Source organism: Octodon degus, unplaced genomic scaffold (genome assembly GCF_000260255.1).
Source record: "Octodon degus isolate 3935 unplaced genomic scaffold, OctDeg1.0 scaffold00189, whole genome shotgun sequence".
Classification (NCBI taxonomy): Eukaryota; Metazoa; Chordata; class Mammalia; order Rodentia; family Octodontidae; genus Octodon; species Octodon degus.
This window is the reverse complement of record NW_004524765.1, coordinates 2,466,637-2,483,142: the sequence shown is the minus strand read 5'-3', so window position 1 is coordinate 2,483,142 and position 16,506 is coordinate 2,466,637. Positions and strand designations below refer to the sequence as shown.

Below are 16,506 nucleotides of genomic sequence, written 5' to 3'. Positions count from 1 at the left end.
GCCCTGCCACATGCTGTGTCTGTCCCTGAAGCCTGGGCTTCAGGTGCTTTCACTTCTGTCTGCCAGATGTTGCCCGTGCTCCATTCTCCTCCGTGGGTGCATCCAGCCAGGGTCCACAGCACTCCATCAGAGCTGGCACACAGGAACGTGGACTCTGCCATATTAAATGCAGGGTTGGAACCACTGTCTTGCACCGCCCAGTATCAGCCTGCCTCCCCTAGGCATCTCAGGGCCCCTCCAGTCTTCCCAGCCCACTCACCAGATTCGGGTTTGGCCTGAGTCAGCACTGGGGTCTTAGTAACATCCTCATAACACATGTAATAGCGCACAGAGCCATCAAACTCTCCTGTCTCCTTTTGCTTCTGTGAAAGGACCGGTAAATTTGGTTAGCCTGCCCATCGCACACGACTCTGCCAGGGGAAGCAACACTGCTCTGCTCCAGGATGACCAGAACTTTCTAAAACCAAACTAAGCCATGGACACAGTACAGGGTAGAGTGGTTAAGTGTCTAGTCCATGAGATGTTTGTACTTACCTACCCAATCACCCCTAGTTCAATAGACAGCATGCTTCTGTCACACCAAAAGTTGCCCTCTCATGCTCAGTACGAGGCCTCCCCCAAGGTAACAATATTCTGGCTCTTGTCACCATGAGTTTTGCTTATTCTCAAGTTTTACTTAAATAAAATTATATAGGATGTTTTGTGTCTTGCTTCTTCGGTCCAGGATAATGGCTATGGCAAGAAGTCTGTGTTCTTCCTTTTTTATATTTTGAGACAGAATCAACTACATGATACAGGCTGTTCTTGAACTCACTTATGTAGCCCAAGCAGGCCTCAACCTTATGGCAATCTTCCTGCCTCTGCCTCTCAAGGGCTGGGACTATTGGGGTGTACCACCCTGCCAAGATTGTGTTCTTTCTGTCACTGATACCCAGTATCACTTTTTTCATGCCATGTACTATTATACTGCACAAATATACCACATTTATATATTTGGTACAGTATCTCACTGCGCTGCTCAGAGTCATAGTGATCCTCCTGTTTTCAGTCTCCCTAGCACTGGAACCATAAGGCATGTACCACCACTCCTGGTCTCAGTGGCCAGCTCAAAGCACCCAGGGAATGGAGATAGGAGGACCAGCACAGCATGCGGTGCCAGGGATTGAGCTCTGGTCCCTGCATTTGCCTAAGCAAGCAATTATTTCCCTGAGCTATGTCATCACCCCTATACCACAATTATTTACACTCTTCTTGTTTATAAACATTCAGGTTACTTTGGACTTAATGAACAACACTCCTGCAGACATCTTGCATTTACCTTTTGTACAACATGCGCACTTATTTCTCTCGAGTTTATAATTCAGAATGGAATTACCAGGTCATTGATATGCTTTGTGAACAACTTTAATCATATTACTTCAGGGGCTGGTGAGATGGCTCAGTGGTCTAAAGCACCTACTTAGAACAAGCTTAGCAAAGCACAGGGACTGCGGTTCAATCCCCCAGCACCACATGCCAGCCAGCCCTGCCCCCTGGTGGGCTGAGCTGGCCACACACACACACACACACACACACACACACACAAATAAATAAATTTTAAAAAATAATAATAATATTACTTCAGGGTTTAATCAGCTTCCAGAGGATTTGACTATCTAGTGCTGGCAAAACCTAGGCAGTAAGTGCTGCATGTCTAGGAGGTGTCAAACACCACAAGAAAGTTGAAGTGTTTACCCTGAAGGTACTCATGTAGAGACAAGGCAAAGACAGACATGGAACTGCAAGTAGGAACACTAGGGGTACCTAGGGGTTCATGCTGTACACCCAGCTCTGTGGCAGAAGGATTGCCGAGTTCAAGGCCAGACTTGAACTACAGAGTGAGTTCAAGGCCCACTCAAACTACTCAGTGAGACTCTGTCTTAAAAAAGAAAAAGAAGAAAGAAAATTCCTAGGTTTCTCATTTCCGGTGAATTTTATTTTTATTTATTTATTTTTTTGTACTAGAAATTGAACTCAGAACCTTGTGCTTGCCAGGCAGGCACTTATGCTGCTGAGCTATATCCCCTGCTTCCTGTGATTTTTTTCAACAATTTGCAATAAAATCTTAGATGGAAAAGGAGTATTTCAGGCTCTAAAGTAGATGTTCTCACAGAAGGATAAGGGGATTTGGACCCTGCTGTCATTCCTTGCCTTTCCTCAGTCATGCTCCCCAACATATAAAAGTACTGGCTCTGGACAAACGTATAGCACATACTACAATAGGACTTACCAAGAGATGAAGAGACTGAGGGGACACTGTACTCAGGTAGAACACCCCGTAATCCTTGTGGGCAGACAATAGTATCGGATGATTTCCATAGCTGTTCCTGATGTATAAGAAAATAAGTGGCTGAGGCAAACCACTTCTATTTAGGATTCCAGTGTTTCTCCGAGTTAAACTCAGAAAACCACTAAACCACCTTTTCTTTCTCCAGCATAGGAAGAATAAACACTGTGGCTCTTACTCGATGACAGACGGATCATTCCCAGGCGTCATATGTAGTACATCCAAGTTCCCACTGACCAAGATGAGGGAATGGCCATCAGGGGCCAGGTGCAGACCTGTGAGGATTCCATGTTCTTGCAGAACTCGGTGTAGGTGAAGCCTATAGCTAAAAACATGGAGGAAGAAAGATCTTACTTCAGTCAGCCTCCCTTGGGCTCCACAGCTCCCCATGCATGGCTCACAAGTGAAGTACAAAGCAAAGTGTGCTGCCGTCCCAACACATCCTGGGCACATTTCACTTCGATGGTGTCAAGAATCAAACCCAGATCCCAGTATGCTACACCTGCCCCTACCTTCCTTTCATCAGTATTCATCTTCCCCTCCCCTTCCTTGCTCAAACAGGGAAGCAATAATGTTCTTTTTTCCTTGTATTCCTAATCTCAAAAGATTAATAAACTCTGTGGATTCCACCTGCAATACATTCATATATTGGGATCTTTCCTCATTTCTAGAGCCCAGGTCAGGGTGTGCACTTTGTCTTCCCTAGAGCACAGCACCTTCCTCTGGTCACAGTCACTATCCTGCTGGTGACCACAAACTGTACAACAACACATCTGCTGTCCTAGGCTCATCTTGCCTTGCCTGACTTGTAGGCCAGGTTGGAATTTGGAAATCACCTTCCTCTAGGTCAATGAGTTTAGCATTTAGGTGTGCTTATTGTCTTGGCTTGTTTACTTTATGATGTTCAACTCACCCTTGTACCACGGCCTCTGGGCTATTCCAGGAAAACAGCCTTCCACTCCCCTACACTGGTTCAGAAAATGCTAGCTAGCTGGAGATGGGAGCCCTTTTTTCTTGCAGAGCATATTGTGGTCCCAGATCTGTTATGCACCCGTCTACATTGTCTCTTGTTCTTTATTTCCTTTCCCCAAGGATGGTGTACTACAACCCAGAGAAGAGACTGGAACCCATTGCAGAGTTCCCAATAACTGGCACTGTGGAAAGGACTTCACAGAGAGTCTCATTCTCCTATGTGGTAATGAGGAACATGGATGAAAAAACAGAGAGATCTGCAGTTGAGGGGGATCTGCCATGACCCAATGTACTCAATGGAACAAAGGGCTAGGAGTTTGAGTACCCCAGGCTTCTATTGGTACCCATCAGGGAGGTGAGAGGAGGGGTAACAGCAGCCAGCATGGTAAGAAGAACGTTGCAGGCCTGGCTGTAAGGAGGGGCAGTGAACTCCTGCACCAGGCACAGAGGCCCTCCAATTAGCAGTGCAATGGCCAGTTTGGTGTAGGCGAGGCTGGCCCTGACTGCCAGCAGTTATCATTCTTTCTGTGTCCCATGGGAACAGCACGGGTGTGGGCTCACGCCTTAGCCCTGTTCACTCACAGGCTCCTGCTGGAGCCTCCTTCCAGCCATCAGCAGTGCGGCTATTCTCATCCGTGAGCGCCGCTGTGCTATGCTGAGACTCACGGGCACATGGGCCGCATTCCATGACCTTCTTCTGGCCAATCAAGGGAACATCTGCTTCCATACAGCCAGCTTCGCCTATCTCCATGAACCAGGATGAAGGAAACATCAGGGGAAGATGGTGGCAAAGGGCCTCATTTCTCAGGGGAGCAAGGCTGGATGGTCTCTCACACCATCCATCTATCCTCTATACTCCCACCAGGGTTTTCTCTCACTCAAGTTCTTTTTCAATTTGTATTTATTAATTATTTAGGCTTTCAAGGCAGGGTCTCATTATGTAGCCCAGGCTGGCCTCAAACTCAGAGACCCTCCTCCCTCTTACTCCTGAGTGCTGGCATTACAGGCGTGCTCCATCACGCCCTGCTCCTCTCACCAAAGTTCTGATGAGGAAAAGTTGGCAGCGCTGTCCATGAGCAGAATGCATGCGTGTCATCATGTGTAAGGCCATGGGTTTGATCCCCAGTATGAAAAAAAAAAAAAAAAAAAAAAGGAAAGAAAGCAAGCAAAAGAAAATCAGTATCAAAATTTTCCAAGGTTTTTTTTGTTTTGTTTTTTTTTTTGTTTGTTTGTTTTGTTTTTTAAACAGGGTCACTTGAATTCACAGTGTAGCTCATAGTGTTCTGGAACTCATGGTAATCTTCCTCCCTCAGCATCCCTTCTATTGGGATTACAGCAGTGCACCATCTTTCAACTAAAATCTCAGTACTGTGCTCTGAACAGCTTGGCTCGGTTTACCTTTTCAATCTAACCCTCTCCCCTGCTCTTCAACAGCCCCCTCCTTCCAGGAACCCCAGGGCTTGGCGGTACCACAAATTCACTACAGAGATGCATGTTCCGTGCCTTTCAGCAACACTACCTTTTGGTGAAACACCAACCTCTTCCGTCATTGGTTTAGAAAACTCCTATTCATTCTTGGGTCCAACCCCAAATATCAAGTCTTTCCTACTACATTTCTCCTATTACTCAGCCTCTTAGCCTTTTGAAAGATTCCTTAGTTAAAAATTCAAACACAGGGCTGTAGAGATAGCTTAGCGATCTATCTGGCAAGTGCAAAGATTTGGGTTTGATCTCAGTATGACATACCATATTGGCCCTGTGATATGCTGGCCCCCAAAACTGGGCACTGTGACGCACGCCTATATCCCAGTACTGGGAGGCTGAGCCAGGAGAATCACTAGGAGTCTAAGCTGCATTGCAAGACCATATACCAAAGAAAAAAGATAAAACTCAGCTGAATGTGATAGCATATGCCTGTATACTCAGTCCCCTGGGAAGATGAGGGAGGAGGATTTCAAGTTTGAGTCTAGAGTGGGCTAAAGGAAACTTAATGCAATCCTGTTTGAAAAGACATGGGGACGTTGTTTAGTACAGTTCTAGGTTATATCTCCAGTTATATTAATAAAACAACCATACAATTCATTTGCATCTGGGTCACATGGCCCAGAGATCTGCATGGCACACACACTTGAGAAAAATTCACTTAAACTGACATGATGATGAGCAGAAAACACTTCCTGGGGCTGGGGAGATGGCTCAGTAGAATAAGTGCTTCCCTGGCAAGCACAGGGCCTAAATTCAATCCCTGGTTCCACCAAAAAAAAAGAAAAAGGAAGGAAGGAAGGAAGGAAGGAAGGAAGGAAGGAAGGAAGGAAGGAAGAAAGAAAGAAAGAAAGAAAGAAAGAAAGAAAGAAAGAAAGAAAGAAAGAAAGAAAGAAGAAAGAAAGAAAGAAAACACTTCCTGCTCAGTATCAACATCTGGGTGACCTGCTCAGAAGCAAACAGGCAGTGATTTGCTGAACTGTCCCATCACCTCCACCCAGCTGCCGGCTTTCACCTGACTCACCCGGATGTTGAACCCCTCTGCCCCGGAGAATCGAGCACGTGCCACTCGGTGATCTTTTCATCATCACTGAGAACAAAGAAGTTGGATGCTGAGTCACAGAGCAGAGCGCTGACACGGCCGGGGGCCTAGAGTGTACAACGAGGTCACGTCAGTACTTCTGAGCAGCCAGGCTAAGCCCAACACTGCCAAGCACGCAGGCAACCTCTGCCCCAGCAAATACCGTGAAGCACATGGCCAGGGCAGAGCCGCATAGGCAAAGGAGGCTGTCCCGAGTCACCTGCGCTGTGGCCACAGGCCTGGCGTCCTTCCACAGGGTTAATTCCCCAGCTTGATTTCCTGACAGAGCCAGAGAACCGTCTGGTCGCCAGGCCACAGCAGTGATGGCTACGCAACTCATCAGGGCACTGGTGTCATCTGGGGAAGAAGGGAAGTGATCCTTAGGTGCTGGGCTAGTCCTAGGATACCTGAGCTACCAGGCTGCCCTGAGCTTCTCTGCCTTAGCAACACAGCCTTCCTGCACGCCTGTCTGTCCAGGTGGCACTCACCTGCTTCCCGAGGCACCTGGCACAGGTGCACTGAACCTTCCCTCGAGGCGGTCAGCAGCAGGCCCGAGCGCTGGGACACCGCAGCTGCACTGACAGGACCACTGTGTCCCGGGAGGGTATGTGTCTGCCACACCTAGGAGCAAGGGACACAGATGCACCAGGGCAGTGACCAACCAAGAAGTGGTCCTTAGCTCCACCTCCCACAGCCCCAGGGCTTGCAGCACACTCACCAAGAGTGGATGCCACAGCCGCGTGGCCCCGTCCAGGCCGACAGTCACCACCAGAAGCTCTGAGCCAGCCTGTCCAGCTGATAAGACAAGAGGATGACTCAGGAGAAGTAAAGGGGAGGGCACAGACAAGAGGCAGGGGGAGGGGAGGGGTTGATCCTTCACTACCTGGGTGGGGCTCCAGGGCAGCTGCGCACTGGCTGATGGGCCCTGAGTGCGCGGGGATGCTGGTCAGCTCCACACCTCCACGGTCCCACACTTTCAGGGTCCCGTCCCGGCCCACGGACACCACGTGTTCTTCCTGTCCCAGAGCACAGGATCAGAACACACAAGGGACCTGGGACTCCCTCTACAGAGGAACAGACTGAGCACCCAGGATTTGGAAGAGGTCCAAGTATGAGAGGAGAGCTCAGGCGCAGTGGAAGGGCATGCCTCGGACCACACCCCTGCCCGTGGAGACCGCACTTAGATGAGCTTTCCATCTTCCCACCTGTCTCCCACACACCTCATTCTTCCCCTGGCTTTTGCCTGGGGGAGCATGCATCCGACACAGCGGCCTCCCAACACCTACTGTGTACTCAGAGAGACCCCTCCATCCCCATGATCTTTCTACTGCTTTCTCACCACAGCCACCACGGTGCTCACGGCACTCTGATGACCCAGGAAATGACCAAGCTGCTGTCCCGACTCCGGGTCCCACAGCCCCACAGAGCCATCACTGGAGCAGGAGACCTGCAGTCAGAGGGGATAGGAGTAGGGCTGTGTGCACCCCTCTGGCATTTTGCTATGTTTATAACATGGTGTGGGAGGCAGGAAGCTTTGGGATGAGGAGCCAGGCCCCTTCTGCACTAAATCCTAGCTCCTCCTTTCATCTCCTTGGAATGTGGGGATCCTCTGAGCCTTGGTTTTCTGTTTCTTAACTATGTGAGAAAGAAATGACAGCCCTCCCATCTGGAATGCTTGCTCTGGGCTGGCTGCATCTCTAGAGGGGACTTAGTGCTCTGCCCGGTACACAGAGCATGTAACAGTCACAGGAGGAGTTGTTATTCACAGTGTCAGTCAGCAAGTCCAGATAAAGGCAAAACCTCACAGTGCTAAGGAAGTGTAGGCTGGGGCAGAAAAGAATACAGCAAAACTATTAGAATGATATCCACTCTTCATACCACCTTTTGAGGATAGCAGGGAGACAACCACACAGAGACTCACACTGGGGAACTCGGCTTTGCTAGCCCTGAGCCCCTAGACTCGTGTGAATAAATGTGGCATATGTGCAGAGAGCTTAGCTCAAGGCTACTTCCTATGAAAGGCTCAGCAAGTGCCACCCATGCTGCCACAGTGGGCATGGGGAGTAACGTGGCAAGACATGTTTTCCTCCCGTAATCCTGCCACACTCTGTGCCGCCCCACACCTTCACTCACCAGCAGGTCATCTTTGGTCCAGGCACAGCCAGTGACCCAATCACGGTGACAGGCATGGAAGGAGTGAATCAGAAGAGGGCTCTCCAGGGTCCTCACGTCCCAGCAGAGGAGACTCTAGATGGGTCCAAGGAGAGTGAGGCCTCAGAACCACAGGAGAAGGCAGGAGGACCAAGACCGTGAGAGCAAGGAGCTCTAGGGAAGGAAGGAGGGCAGCACCTGGCAGGAGGCTTGGCAGAGAAAGCGGCAGGAGGAAGCAATGGGAAAAGGGGCTGGGAAGGAACCAAGGGACCACCAGGGGTGCGCAGAGAGCCAGGGACTGCAGCCCTCAGCAGCTCACCTGATCCCTGCCGCCAGTGGCCAGGTTGCCTCCATCTGCGCTGAAGCTACAGCAGCTTACAGGGCCCCGGTGTTCCTGGAGCTCAGTGCCATGGGGCAAGTGTCCTGCCTTGTGCCGCTGTGTCAGCAACTGCTTTGGCCAGAGCCGCACTGTGAAATCCTCTGCAGTGGAAAGGGAGGGGAAGGCATCCTGAGAGGACACGGGAGAGGCCTGGGAGTGCACACAGAGGCCACCATGGGGCAGAGGGTTCTAGGCAAGGGAGGATGTGAGTGACAAGCATGTGGCCAGGCCCTGGGCCAGGGCTACTCATCTTCTGAGAACATCTGGCACTCGCAGCTCCAGCTCCCTAGCTGCAGTCAGCACTGTGGCTTCCTGTATGGGCTGATGCCCCAGGCTGCCTTTCTGTACACCTCTTCCCTCCGGTCCAGAGACCCTTTCACCGGAAGGCCCAGGCCGCGGCTCTGCATCACCACCAGCTCCCTAGCTCTTTGCAGAAAAACCCTCCTGTTCTACAGCAAAGTCTCCTTTCCACAGGCACAAATAGAAGGCAGTGCTGGGAGTTCAGAGTTCCAGACTGGGGCTTAGGGAGTAAGAAGAAACCGCGTAAAGTGATTCAGGAAGATAAATGCATCCATAGCACTGTAAAATCTGTAAAACCAACACCTGTGATCTGTGGTTTCAGGCACATACGTACGTACAGTATTAGTAGAAGGAAAGCATCAACTGCTATAAAGAAAGACTGAGGATGCCCTGCCCTGCCCAGTGGTACCTGAGGCAGAAGCCAGGAGGTCCTGGGAGGAGGCCAGGCCCAGCACCGCCTTCTGGTTTCCGGGCAGGAGCCAGAGGTCCTGAAGCACAGCGCCTTCCTGGAGCACCCAGCCCTGCAGGCTGCCATCTTCTGCACCGCTCACCAACACCTTGGGGCTCAGCCAGGCCAGTGCAGACACTGCCATGTCTAGCATTCGACCCTGCACACGATGGGGACCTGGAGGAAGAGATGGAGGAAGGTGACATAGGGGGCGCCCTGTTTCCAAAGCTACAAAATCCACCCATTGCCCTTTCAGTACCTGAAGGGATTCTGTAGACCTTAATGCCATCTGTTCGGTACCCAACTGCCACCTGAGCACCATCTGGGCTGAGAGCCACTGAGAGGGCAGGAGAGAGAGGGAGGGAGCCCAGGCATCCCCGGGGCTGACCCAGGGAGCCTGACCACACCTGAACCTGGGAGCCAAGAAAAAGGATTAAATGTATCCCACCTGGGCTAGCAGGTCTTCACCCAGATGACAGCCACCCCCATTAAGGCCCTGGACCCACAGACTTATGAGCACAACTACGCACACACTGATTCCCACGCCCTGTAGCTCCGCCCACCCATCTCTTCTAGGGTCCCCAACACAGGCCCCTCCCCCCCTAAGTCCTCCCTGCTGAGCTATGCCCTGCTCCCAGCCCACCCTAGCCCTTGCCACCAGACCTTGCCATCCTCTCCGGCTGTCAGTAACTGGTCCTGGCTGTGCAGGAAAAGCACAGCAGAAACAAAGCCGCTGTGGGCAGGGAAGGCAGCCAGCCGTGCACCCTCTTGCCAGGCCCAGAGCTCCACCTTCCCGTCCAGCCGGCCAACAGCCACAACCTGCCCCGATGCATTGAAGGCCAACGTTCGCACAGAGGCTCCTGGGGCCCCCAGCTCCTACACAGAGAAGTAGTAAGGAAACATCAGGGTTTGTTCCCTGCACAACAAAGCGGTGCCATGGCAAACGTGCACCACGCACTCCTGCCCTCCTGTGCTTCCTCCCCAAGAGCTATGGGCTTCTACCTTGGTGGCTTTGAGTCCATCTGCCTGGAAGAAGCTGATGCTGCCCGCCCAGCTGCCAGTGGCTAGTGCCTGCCCCTCTGGGTGGAAGGCAACGCAGGTGAGGGGCTTGGCACAAGTGTGCTGGCAGGAAAGCTGCCCACGGACCGTGTCCCAAAGCTGCAATAGACATCAGAGGAGATGGGGAGCTACATGCAGCCCTGAGCTGCTCAGTTCCACAGCCCTATAGCCACCTCGTCCAGTGCCCTACTGCAGCCCGCAAGGGGTCACCAGGCCAAGCAGTGTGCCGCCCAGCCACGCTAAGGCGGACAAACTCACAGGGCCTCCCTCAGTAGGCCAGGTTGTCATTACCTTTATGCCCCCACCCACACACACGGTGGCCAGCAGCCGGCGGTCTGGGCTCAGGCAGCAGCCCGTGACCTGGTCCTGGTGAGCCTTGGTCTGCAGCACCCTATCCCAGGAAGACAGAGTCAGCCCTGGGTCCAGGTGACCATGGCTCCCTCCCCACTTATTTGCCCCTGGGCTTCCAAAAGGGAATGGCCTCACGCAGAGACATAGGGGACCCTCACCGACAACCGTGCTCCAGGTCCCAAAGCTCCAGGAGCCCATCAAAGGCACTAACAAACAGGGCACTGTCGGAGAGGAAAGTGCAGGATGAGATCCCATCACAGCCACTCACTATGGACTTCTCTTCCTGTAGAGCAGGACGAGAGCAGAGGCTCAGGCCACTTCCTGACCTTGTGTGTCCAACACTTCAGCCCCTACCAAGCCCAAGGCCAAGGTAAGAAGGGCTCAAGACCCTGGCTACCTACAATCCCAGCCAAAACCCTGTTCAAGTGCAACTCCTGATCCAAGGCAGCCGGTCCCATCTTCTCCACTCCAAACCCCACACCTATTCACCAATCAGATTTTCATGGTTCTTGGGGAAAGGGGTCCCATGCATGTACGCACAGGGTGGTACGCATGAGGAGAGGCCACGGCAGTGGGACACCCCTCATCTACCTTATCTACCACTGCCCTCTTGTTCTCTCTCCTGCAGTGCTACTGGGAAATGTACAGAGAATACTGTCCTTGGTCTTGCTGTAGCTCCTTACTCAACCAGAGGCCTCATTTCCCTGCCCCACATCTTCTGCTTCCTACAGGAGCTCACACACTCAATTACAGCATCAATGCAGTTCTCCCAGTCTGATTATGTCATGGGGAGACACCGTGAGCCACAATGACCTTGTGCTTCTGGTCACCTACAGTGCTGTGATGCTTTGTGTCTGGATGTTCCCCAAAGCCTCCTATGGCCATCCGGGGGAGTGGGGAGCTTTTTGGCAGTGGCCAAATCTACTCTTTTCTTGATTCATCATCTACTTCCAGCACTAACAGTACAAGTGCTACACCCACTCCAGGGCAGGCAGTCTGCATGTGATCTAAGTGACAAAAAGCATCTTGTACTTCTCTCCTCTTTCTTTGCTTTTGGCGTCTTCTGCCACCAGGAATGTTTGTCTGGCTACCACCAGCCACCTTGCCTTGGAACCACTGGATGATGGATTGAAATTGTCATAGCTGTTAGCTAAATAACCCTTCCCTTCTTCTCCATGGGTGTCGGGTATTTTGTCTCTGTGAGGACAGAAAGGTGACTAAGACAAACACTTGGAATCAACTCTGGGCTGCAAATATTAGCTGTGTGAATTTGTTTTGCAAGCACTGGGAAATGAACCAACAGGCTTTGCAGTGAGCTACATTCTCAGACCTAGTTTTATTTTAGAGAGATCTCAGTCAGTTGCCAAGTTGTGCATGCAGGCTGCACTCTGTTGCTCCTCCTGCCTCAGCTTTACAGAGTGCCTGGATTATAGCCGGGCACCAGCTGTGTCATTTGCTTCTCTGCCCAAACCCTCTGAATTGAAGTGAAGGGGACAAAGTTGCTGAATCAACCAGGGAGCTCCTGTGAGTGCCCAGCTGGGAGGGCCTGAGGGTGTTCTGCAGGGAACTTCAGCATCATCGAGGGTCCTACCTGCCCAGTTCTCAGGTCCAAAAGGTACACTGTCCCATTGGCAGTGCCCACAGCCACTCCAAGTCCACTAAGGGAGATGGCCATGGCAGTGGGGGATGAGGGAATTGCCAGAGACAGGCTGGAGCTGGAGGAAGAGCAGGCAAAGAGGGACATTTAGGGAAGGAAAGCAACTGGAAATCTACTCTTACCCGTGTATCAGACACATCCTCCCACTCTCATAGGGGCATGCCCATCCTTGCTCCTGTCACGAGGCCTGCAGCTGTTCTGTAGACCAGTTTCCAGGGCCCGCAGGCACATGCGGATCTCACCTCTGCTGACGCCACCCGCTCTGGGGTTTATTGAGCCATCGCAGCATGTGCTGCCGAGGCCCTCGCTGGGAGAGCAGTGGGGCCTGACAGCACACAGGGGAGTCTGCAGGCTGGTTGGTGGCCTGCTGGCGCAGAAGGAGGGGGTAGCGGCTGAGGACCGGGGCCTGCTGCCTCAGGAAGGTGTGGAATGCTGCAACAGCAGCCTCAGGGAGCTTGTGCTCCTCCTCAGGGACTGAAGAAGCTAGAAAAAGAAGCAGATTCCTTGGGGAGCCAGGCAGACCCCATGACCTGGAGCACCCCACACAAACATCTGATGCTCTAACACAGTCTCCAGTGGTCGTGTTGTACCGCATCGGAAACAATGCAGAAAGTAGCATAAGGCTTTGAGGCCCACTGCAGTATCGGGAAGCCAAATCCGGGGCGCTGACTATCTACAATTTGAACATGTTTCCTAGCTGATTTTCTGCCTGCTAAATGAAGTATGAGAACTTGTGACTGAAGAGGCCTAAGGGAAAGGTCTCCAGAGAATGGCTTGTTCAAATTGGGGGACAAACCTGCCTGGTTTTTCCCACTCCTCCTGCCCCTTGGCAGGGTTCTCCTGAGCACACTCAAGAGCCTGCACTTCCCAGAAGCAACCATCCAGGGACTCGTCTCACCATAGAGTGCATGTGCCTCCAAGAGCTGGGGCAGCAGGCCCAAGTCCAGGTGAGCGGCCACCACGTGCATGCTGCTGAGGAACTTCTCCAGAAGGGCACGGTTCCCACTCTGGAGCTGAGGAGGGCGGGTGTGCTCATCAGCCATGGGACCAGGTTGCTGAGGAGCCTCATGCGGGCAGGAGGCACTGCCCACTCCCAGACCCCACACCTGCAGCCAGGACCTGGACCCACTTGTGGGTTAGAGGACCTCGAGGAGGACAGGGAAACGGAAAGGGAAAGGGTGGAGGAAGTTGGGGAGGGAGGGAAATGGCAGTGGTCATCTTGGGATAGGGTGGGGGGAAGGGCTCTAAGCATAAGCCAAGAAACCAGGTGTGGTTGCTCACACTTGCAATTCTAGCACTATGGGAGGTTGATGCTTGAGGAGGCAAGTTCAAGCCCAGCCTGGGCACGAAGGGGACTCAGAGAGACTGTCTCACAATGAAAATAAAGGGCTAATAATGCAAAATCAAACAGATAACAATAGCCAAGGAAGGTACTTGGGAAAGAAGCCTGTGGGATCTGGGGACTGACCAGGTGGCCTGGCAGGTCTCCCAGAGCCTGTGGAGGACAGTGTTGGAAGGAGCCTGAAGCGTCAGGGTCACATGCCTTCCAGAGTAGAACTGTGGGAAAAGAACTGAGTGCCAGGCATAGTGGCACAGCCCCGCAGCCCCGCACTTCCAGACTGAGACAGCAGGATCACCACACGTCTCACGGCAGCTGGGGTTACACAGCAACTTCAAGGCCAGCCTAAACCACATAGCGAGAGGATACCTCAAACAACACAAATAAATCCCCCGCCCTAGCCAGACAGTGAGGAGAGCTCAGCCCTAAGATATCCTCAAGGTCCCATCCCTCGGGCTACAGCAGGGTCATCAACCTACTGAAATGGCAAGGGTTGGGGTCACCAGATAGGGGCAGCCATGGGTGGCCCTGTGCCCTAGGTGCAGGCATCAGACCAAGTGCCCAGCCAATGGGACTGAGCTCACCTGCAATGAGGACGTGTGCCGTGCTCTGCAGACCTCGCATTTTTCTATAGCGATGTCTGGCTGCTGTCTTCAGCGGTCTATCCGGGAGCTGAAGGCGGGCACCAGGGCGCTCCAGAGGGCCTTCCCTTAGCAAACTGTGCCCAGGGGAATTGGGTGAAGGAGCAGGGGAGGGGAGGAAGGAGGCAGTCACTGAGCACCCTGGCTTGGTGTTGGCCTCGTTCCCACTTGGACAGGATGGGGCGACAGCCACAGCATCTGATGCGAGCCTGGGAGGCAGTTGTTGGAGCCACCCCAGAGAAGGGGAAATCAAGGAAGGGTCTGGGCTCAAATGGAAGGCACAGGACTGGGCACAGTGGGAGTTGGGCTGGGGCACCTGTACCTGCGCAGACTCTGCACGAGGTAGGCAAACGGGCCCATGGGGTAAGGCTCTCCAGTGCTCCCAGCAGCCACGGCCTCCTCCCAGCTCTCAGTCCCCTTGGGCAGATTCTGCCATGCACTGAGCACTGTATGCAGCTGCTCCACAGTCAGACCTAAGAACCCAAGCGCTGTGAGGCCCAATCCAAAGTACAGTGTGCAACCAGCCCCAAGACACCAGGTCCTGCCTGGCCCTGCTGGGGGACATCCCACCTGAATCAAGGCACAGAATCCCTGAGATCCTCCGTCTCCCATCCCGCCCCAACCACTGACCACTGTGTGTGACTTCCAGGGTGGCCAACGCTCGCGGGAGGATGTCCTGGCCGTGCTCCTGCTCCAGGGTGCTCAGGATGTGGTCCAGCAGCAGGGGCACAGTGGCAGGCAGGGTGCGAAGTCTCTCTGACACCTGGGAGGGGAAGGAGTGCAGGCTTCATGGGGGGTGGGAAGAGGCAGTGGCAGTTTGGTTGGGGAAGGAAACAGCAGGGGCAACAGCAGGAGCGAGAGACAGGTGGAGAGAAGTGGGTGCAGGGTGTGAGAAGACGGGGAATGGGTAATCAGAGATGGCAAAGGTGAGAGACGGAGATCAGGGACAGACCAGGAAGTGGCTTAGGCTTGGAGATGAGGAGCCACCAACCTGCTCATAGAGTGTGAAGAGCCGCAGGTGATCGGTGACCAGGCGCAGGTACAGCGGCAGGCCTGATGCCCGCTTCACTAACAGCAGTCGCATCTAGCGAGATGCACAGGACTCAGCCTGGGCACCAGGAGCCTGCCCCTGTCCCCAGCACCAAGCTCACTACAAGCAGCTCCTTCTCAGAGAGACCCATGAGGAAACTGCCCATCGTGGGGCTTTGGGTCCAGCACCCCTCCCACCTCCTGGCAGCCGCTCTGACATGACACAGGCTCAGTCCACCCTGCGCCTCAGTAAGCAGTTTATTGTCCACTCCCCCATGAGTCCTGGAGAGACAGTCATATCAACAACACCCCTAGTGAAAAGAGCTTCAGAAAACAATGCAGCTGCAACACAGCATGGGGACAGACACTCTCAGCACCCCAAGTCTTCCTAGCTTACTTAGAGCCACCCCAGAACCCACCAAGCCCTGGCCCAAGTCCAACCTGGTTGTTGAAAGGTGACTCCTCCAGCCGCTTTCCATATAGTGCTAGCTCCTCCCTCACCAGCTGGGCTCGGTCAGGTGGGTCCAGAGGCCTCAGGGCGACCACATGGGCCCCCTGGCTCTGCTCAAGGGTCTCGCCAAGGCCAGAGTCACTAGACACACTCAGCACCAGGTGTACCCTCTGTGATTGGGGGCCAAGAAGCAGGGGAAAGACAAGAAACCATATTGGAGCATCACTCGCCTCCTAGGCGTCCCTCCTCCCCCTGACCTGCCAACCCCAGTTCCTTCTTGTGCTCACCCTGGGAAGGGACTTTGGGATCCAGTCTGAGATGAGCTGCCCGTTCTGGTTCACCAACTTGTCAGCCCCGTCAATGATCAGCACCAGGGTCTGGCTGGGCTGGAGGGTCTCAGCGCAGGTGGGCAGCAGCTTCTGCTGAAGTTCCCACACCAGGCCCCTGCGTGGGCAAAGGCAGTTGGCGTCAGGGTTGGAGAACTGCAGCATGCAGAGCGGAGCACAGGGACTGTACACACCTGTACGTGCTGGGGAGGGCACTGGCTTCCTGCAGCTGTCTTTGCAGGTAGGTACACAGGCGCCTGAGCAGGTTGAGGGCAAGACCCTGGTCGGGCCGGGCTCCTGAGAAGTGGAAGAAGACAGACGGAGCCACCTTGGCCCCAGCTGGAGCCCGCAGTGCTGACACAAGGGATGCCTGCGTGGACAGGGGCATGGACGTGGGCACATTTCCTGCACATGTACCTGGCCCCACCTCCTTAGCTACTCAGAACCTTCCGCAGTCCCCATGCATCAGACCCGGGACTCATACCAGGAAGGCGGTCTTGCCCTGTCCCGACTG

General features: G+C 53.4%; 1 protein-coding gene across 1 annotated transcript in view; it reads right to left on the bottom strand.

Moving 5' to 3' along the window:
* The window catches only part of LOC101559904 (telomerase protein component 1-like), a 46,649-nt gene that overhangs the window by 1,888 nt on the left and 28,255 nt on the right, over positions 1-16,506 (bottom strand). Inside the window, 30 exon segments of the mRNA XM_023704145.1 lie at positions 3-154; positions 260-362; positions 2,270-2,366; positions 2,505-2,651; positions 5,805-5,929; positions 6,082-6,218; positions 6,350-6,482; positions 6,580-6,656; positions 6,745-6,877; positions 7,201-7,308; positions 7,995-8,108; positions 8,332-8,492; positions 9,101-9,316; positions 9,399-9,552; positions 9,803-10,015; positions 10,142-10,297; positions 10,490-10,589; positions 10,708-10,832; positions 12,141-12,264; positions 12,449-12,689; positions 13,105-13,219; positions 13,675-13,763; positions 14,130-14,263; positions 14,509-14,659; positions 14,817-14,949; positions 15,178-15,270; positions 15,657-15,836; positions 15,954-16,110; positions 16,187-16,362; positions 16,477-16,503. Of these exon segments, the coding sequence (XP_023559913.1) occupies positions 3-154; positions 260-362; positions 2,270-2,366; positions 2,505-2,651; positions 5,805-5,929; positions 6,082-6,218; positions 6,350-6,482; positions 6,580-6,656; positions 6,745-6,877; positions 7,201-7,308; positions 7,995-8,108; positions 8,332-8,492; positions 9,101-9,316; positions 9,399-9,552; positions 9,803-10,015; positions 10,142-10,297; positions 10,490-10,589; positions 10,708-10,832; positions 12,141-12,264; positions 12,449-12,689; positions 13,105-13,219; positions 13,675-13,763; positions 14,130-14,263; positions 14,509-14,659; positions 14,817-14,949; positions 15,178-15,270; positions 15,657-15,836; positions 15,954-16,110; positions 16,187-16,362; positions 16,477-16,503 (4,071 nt within the window).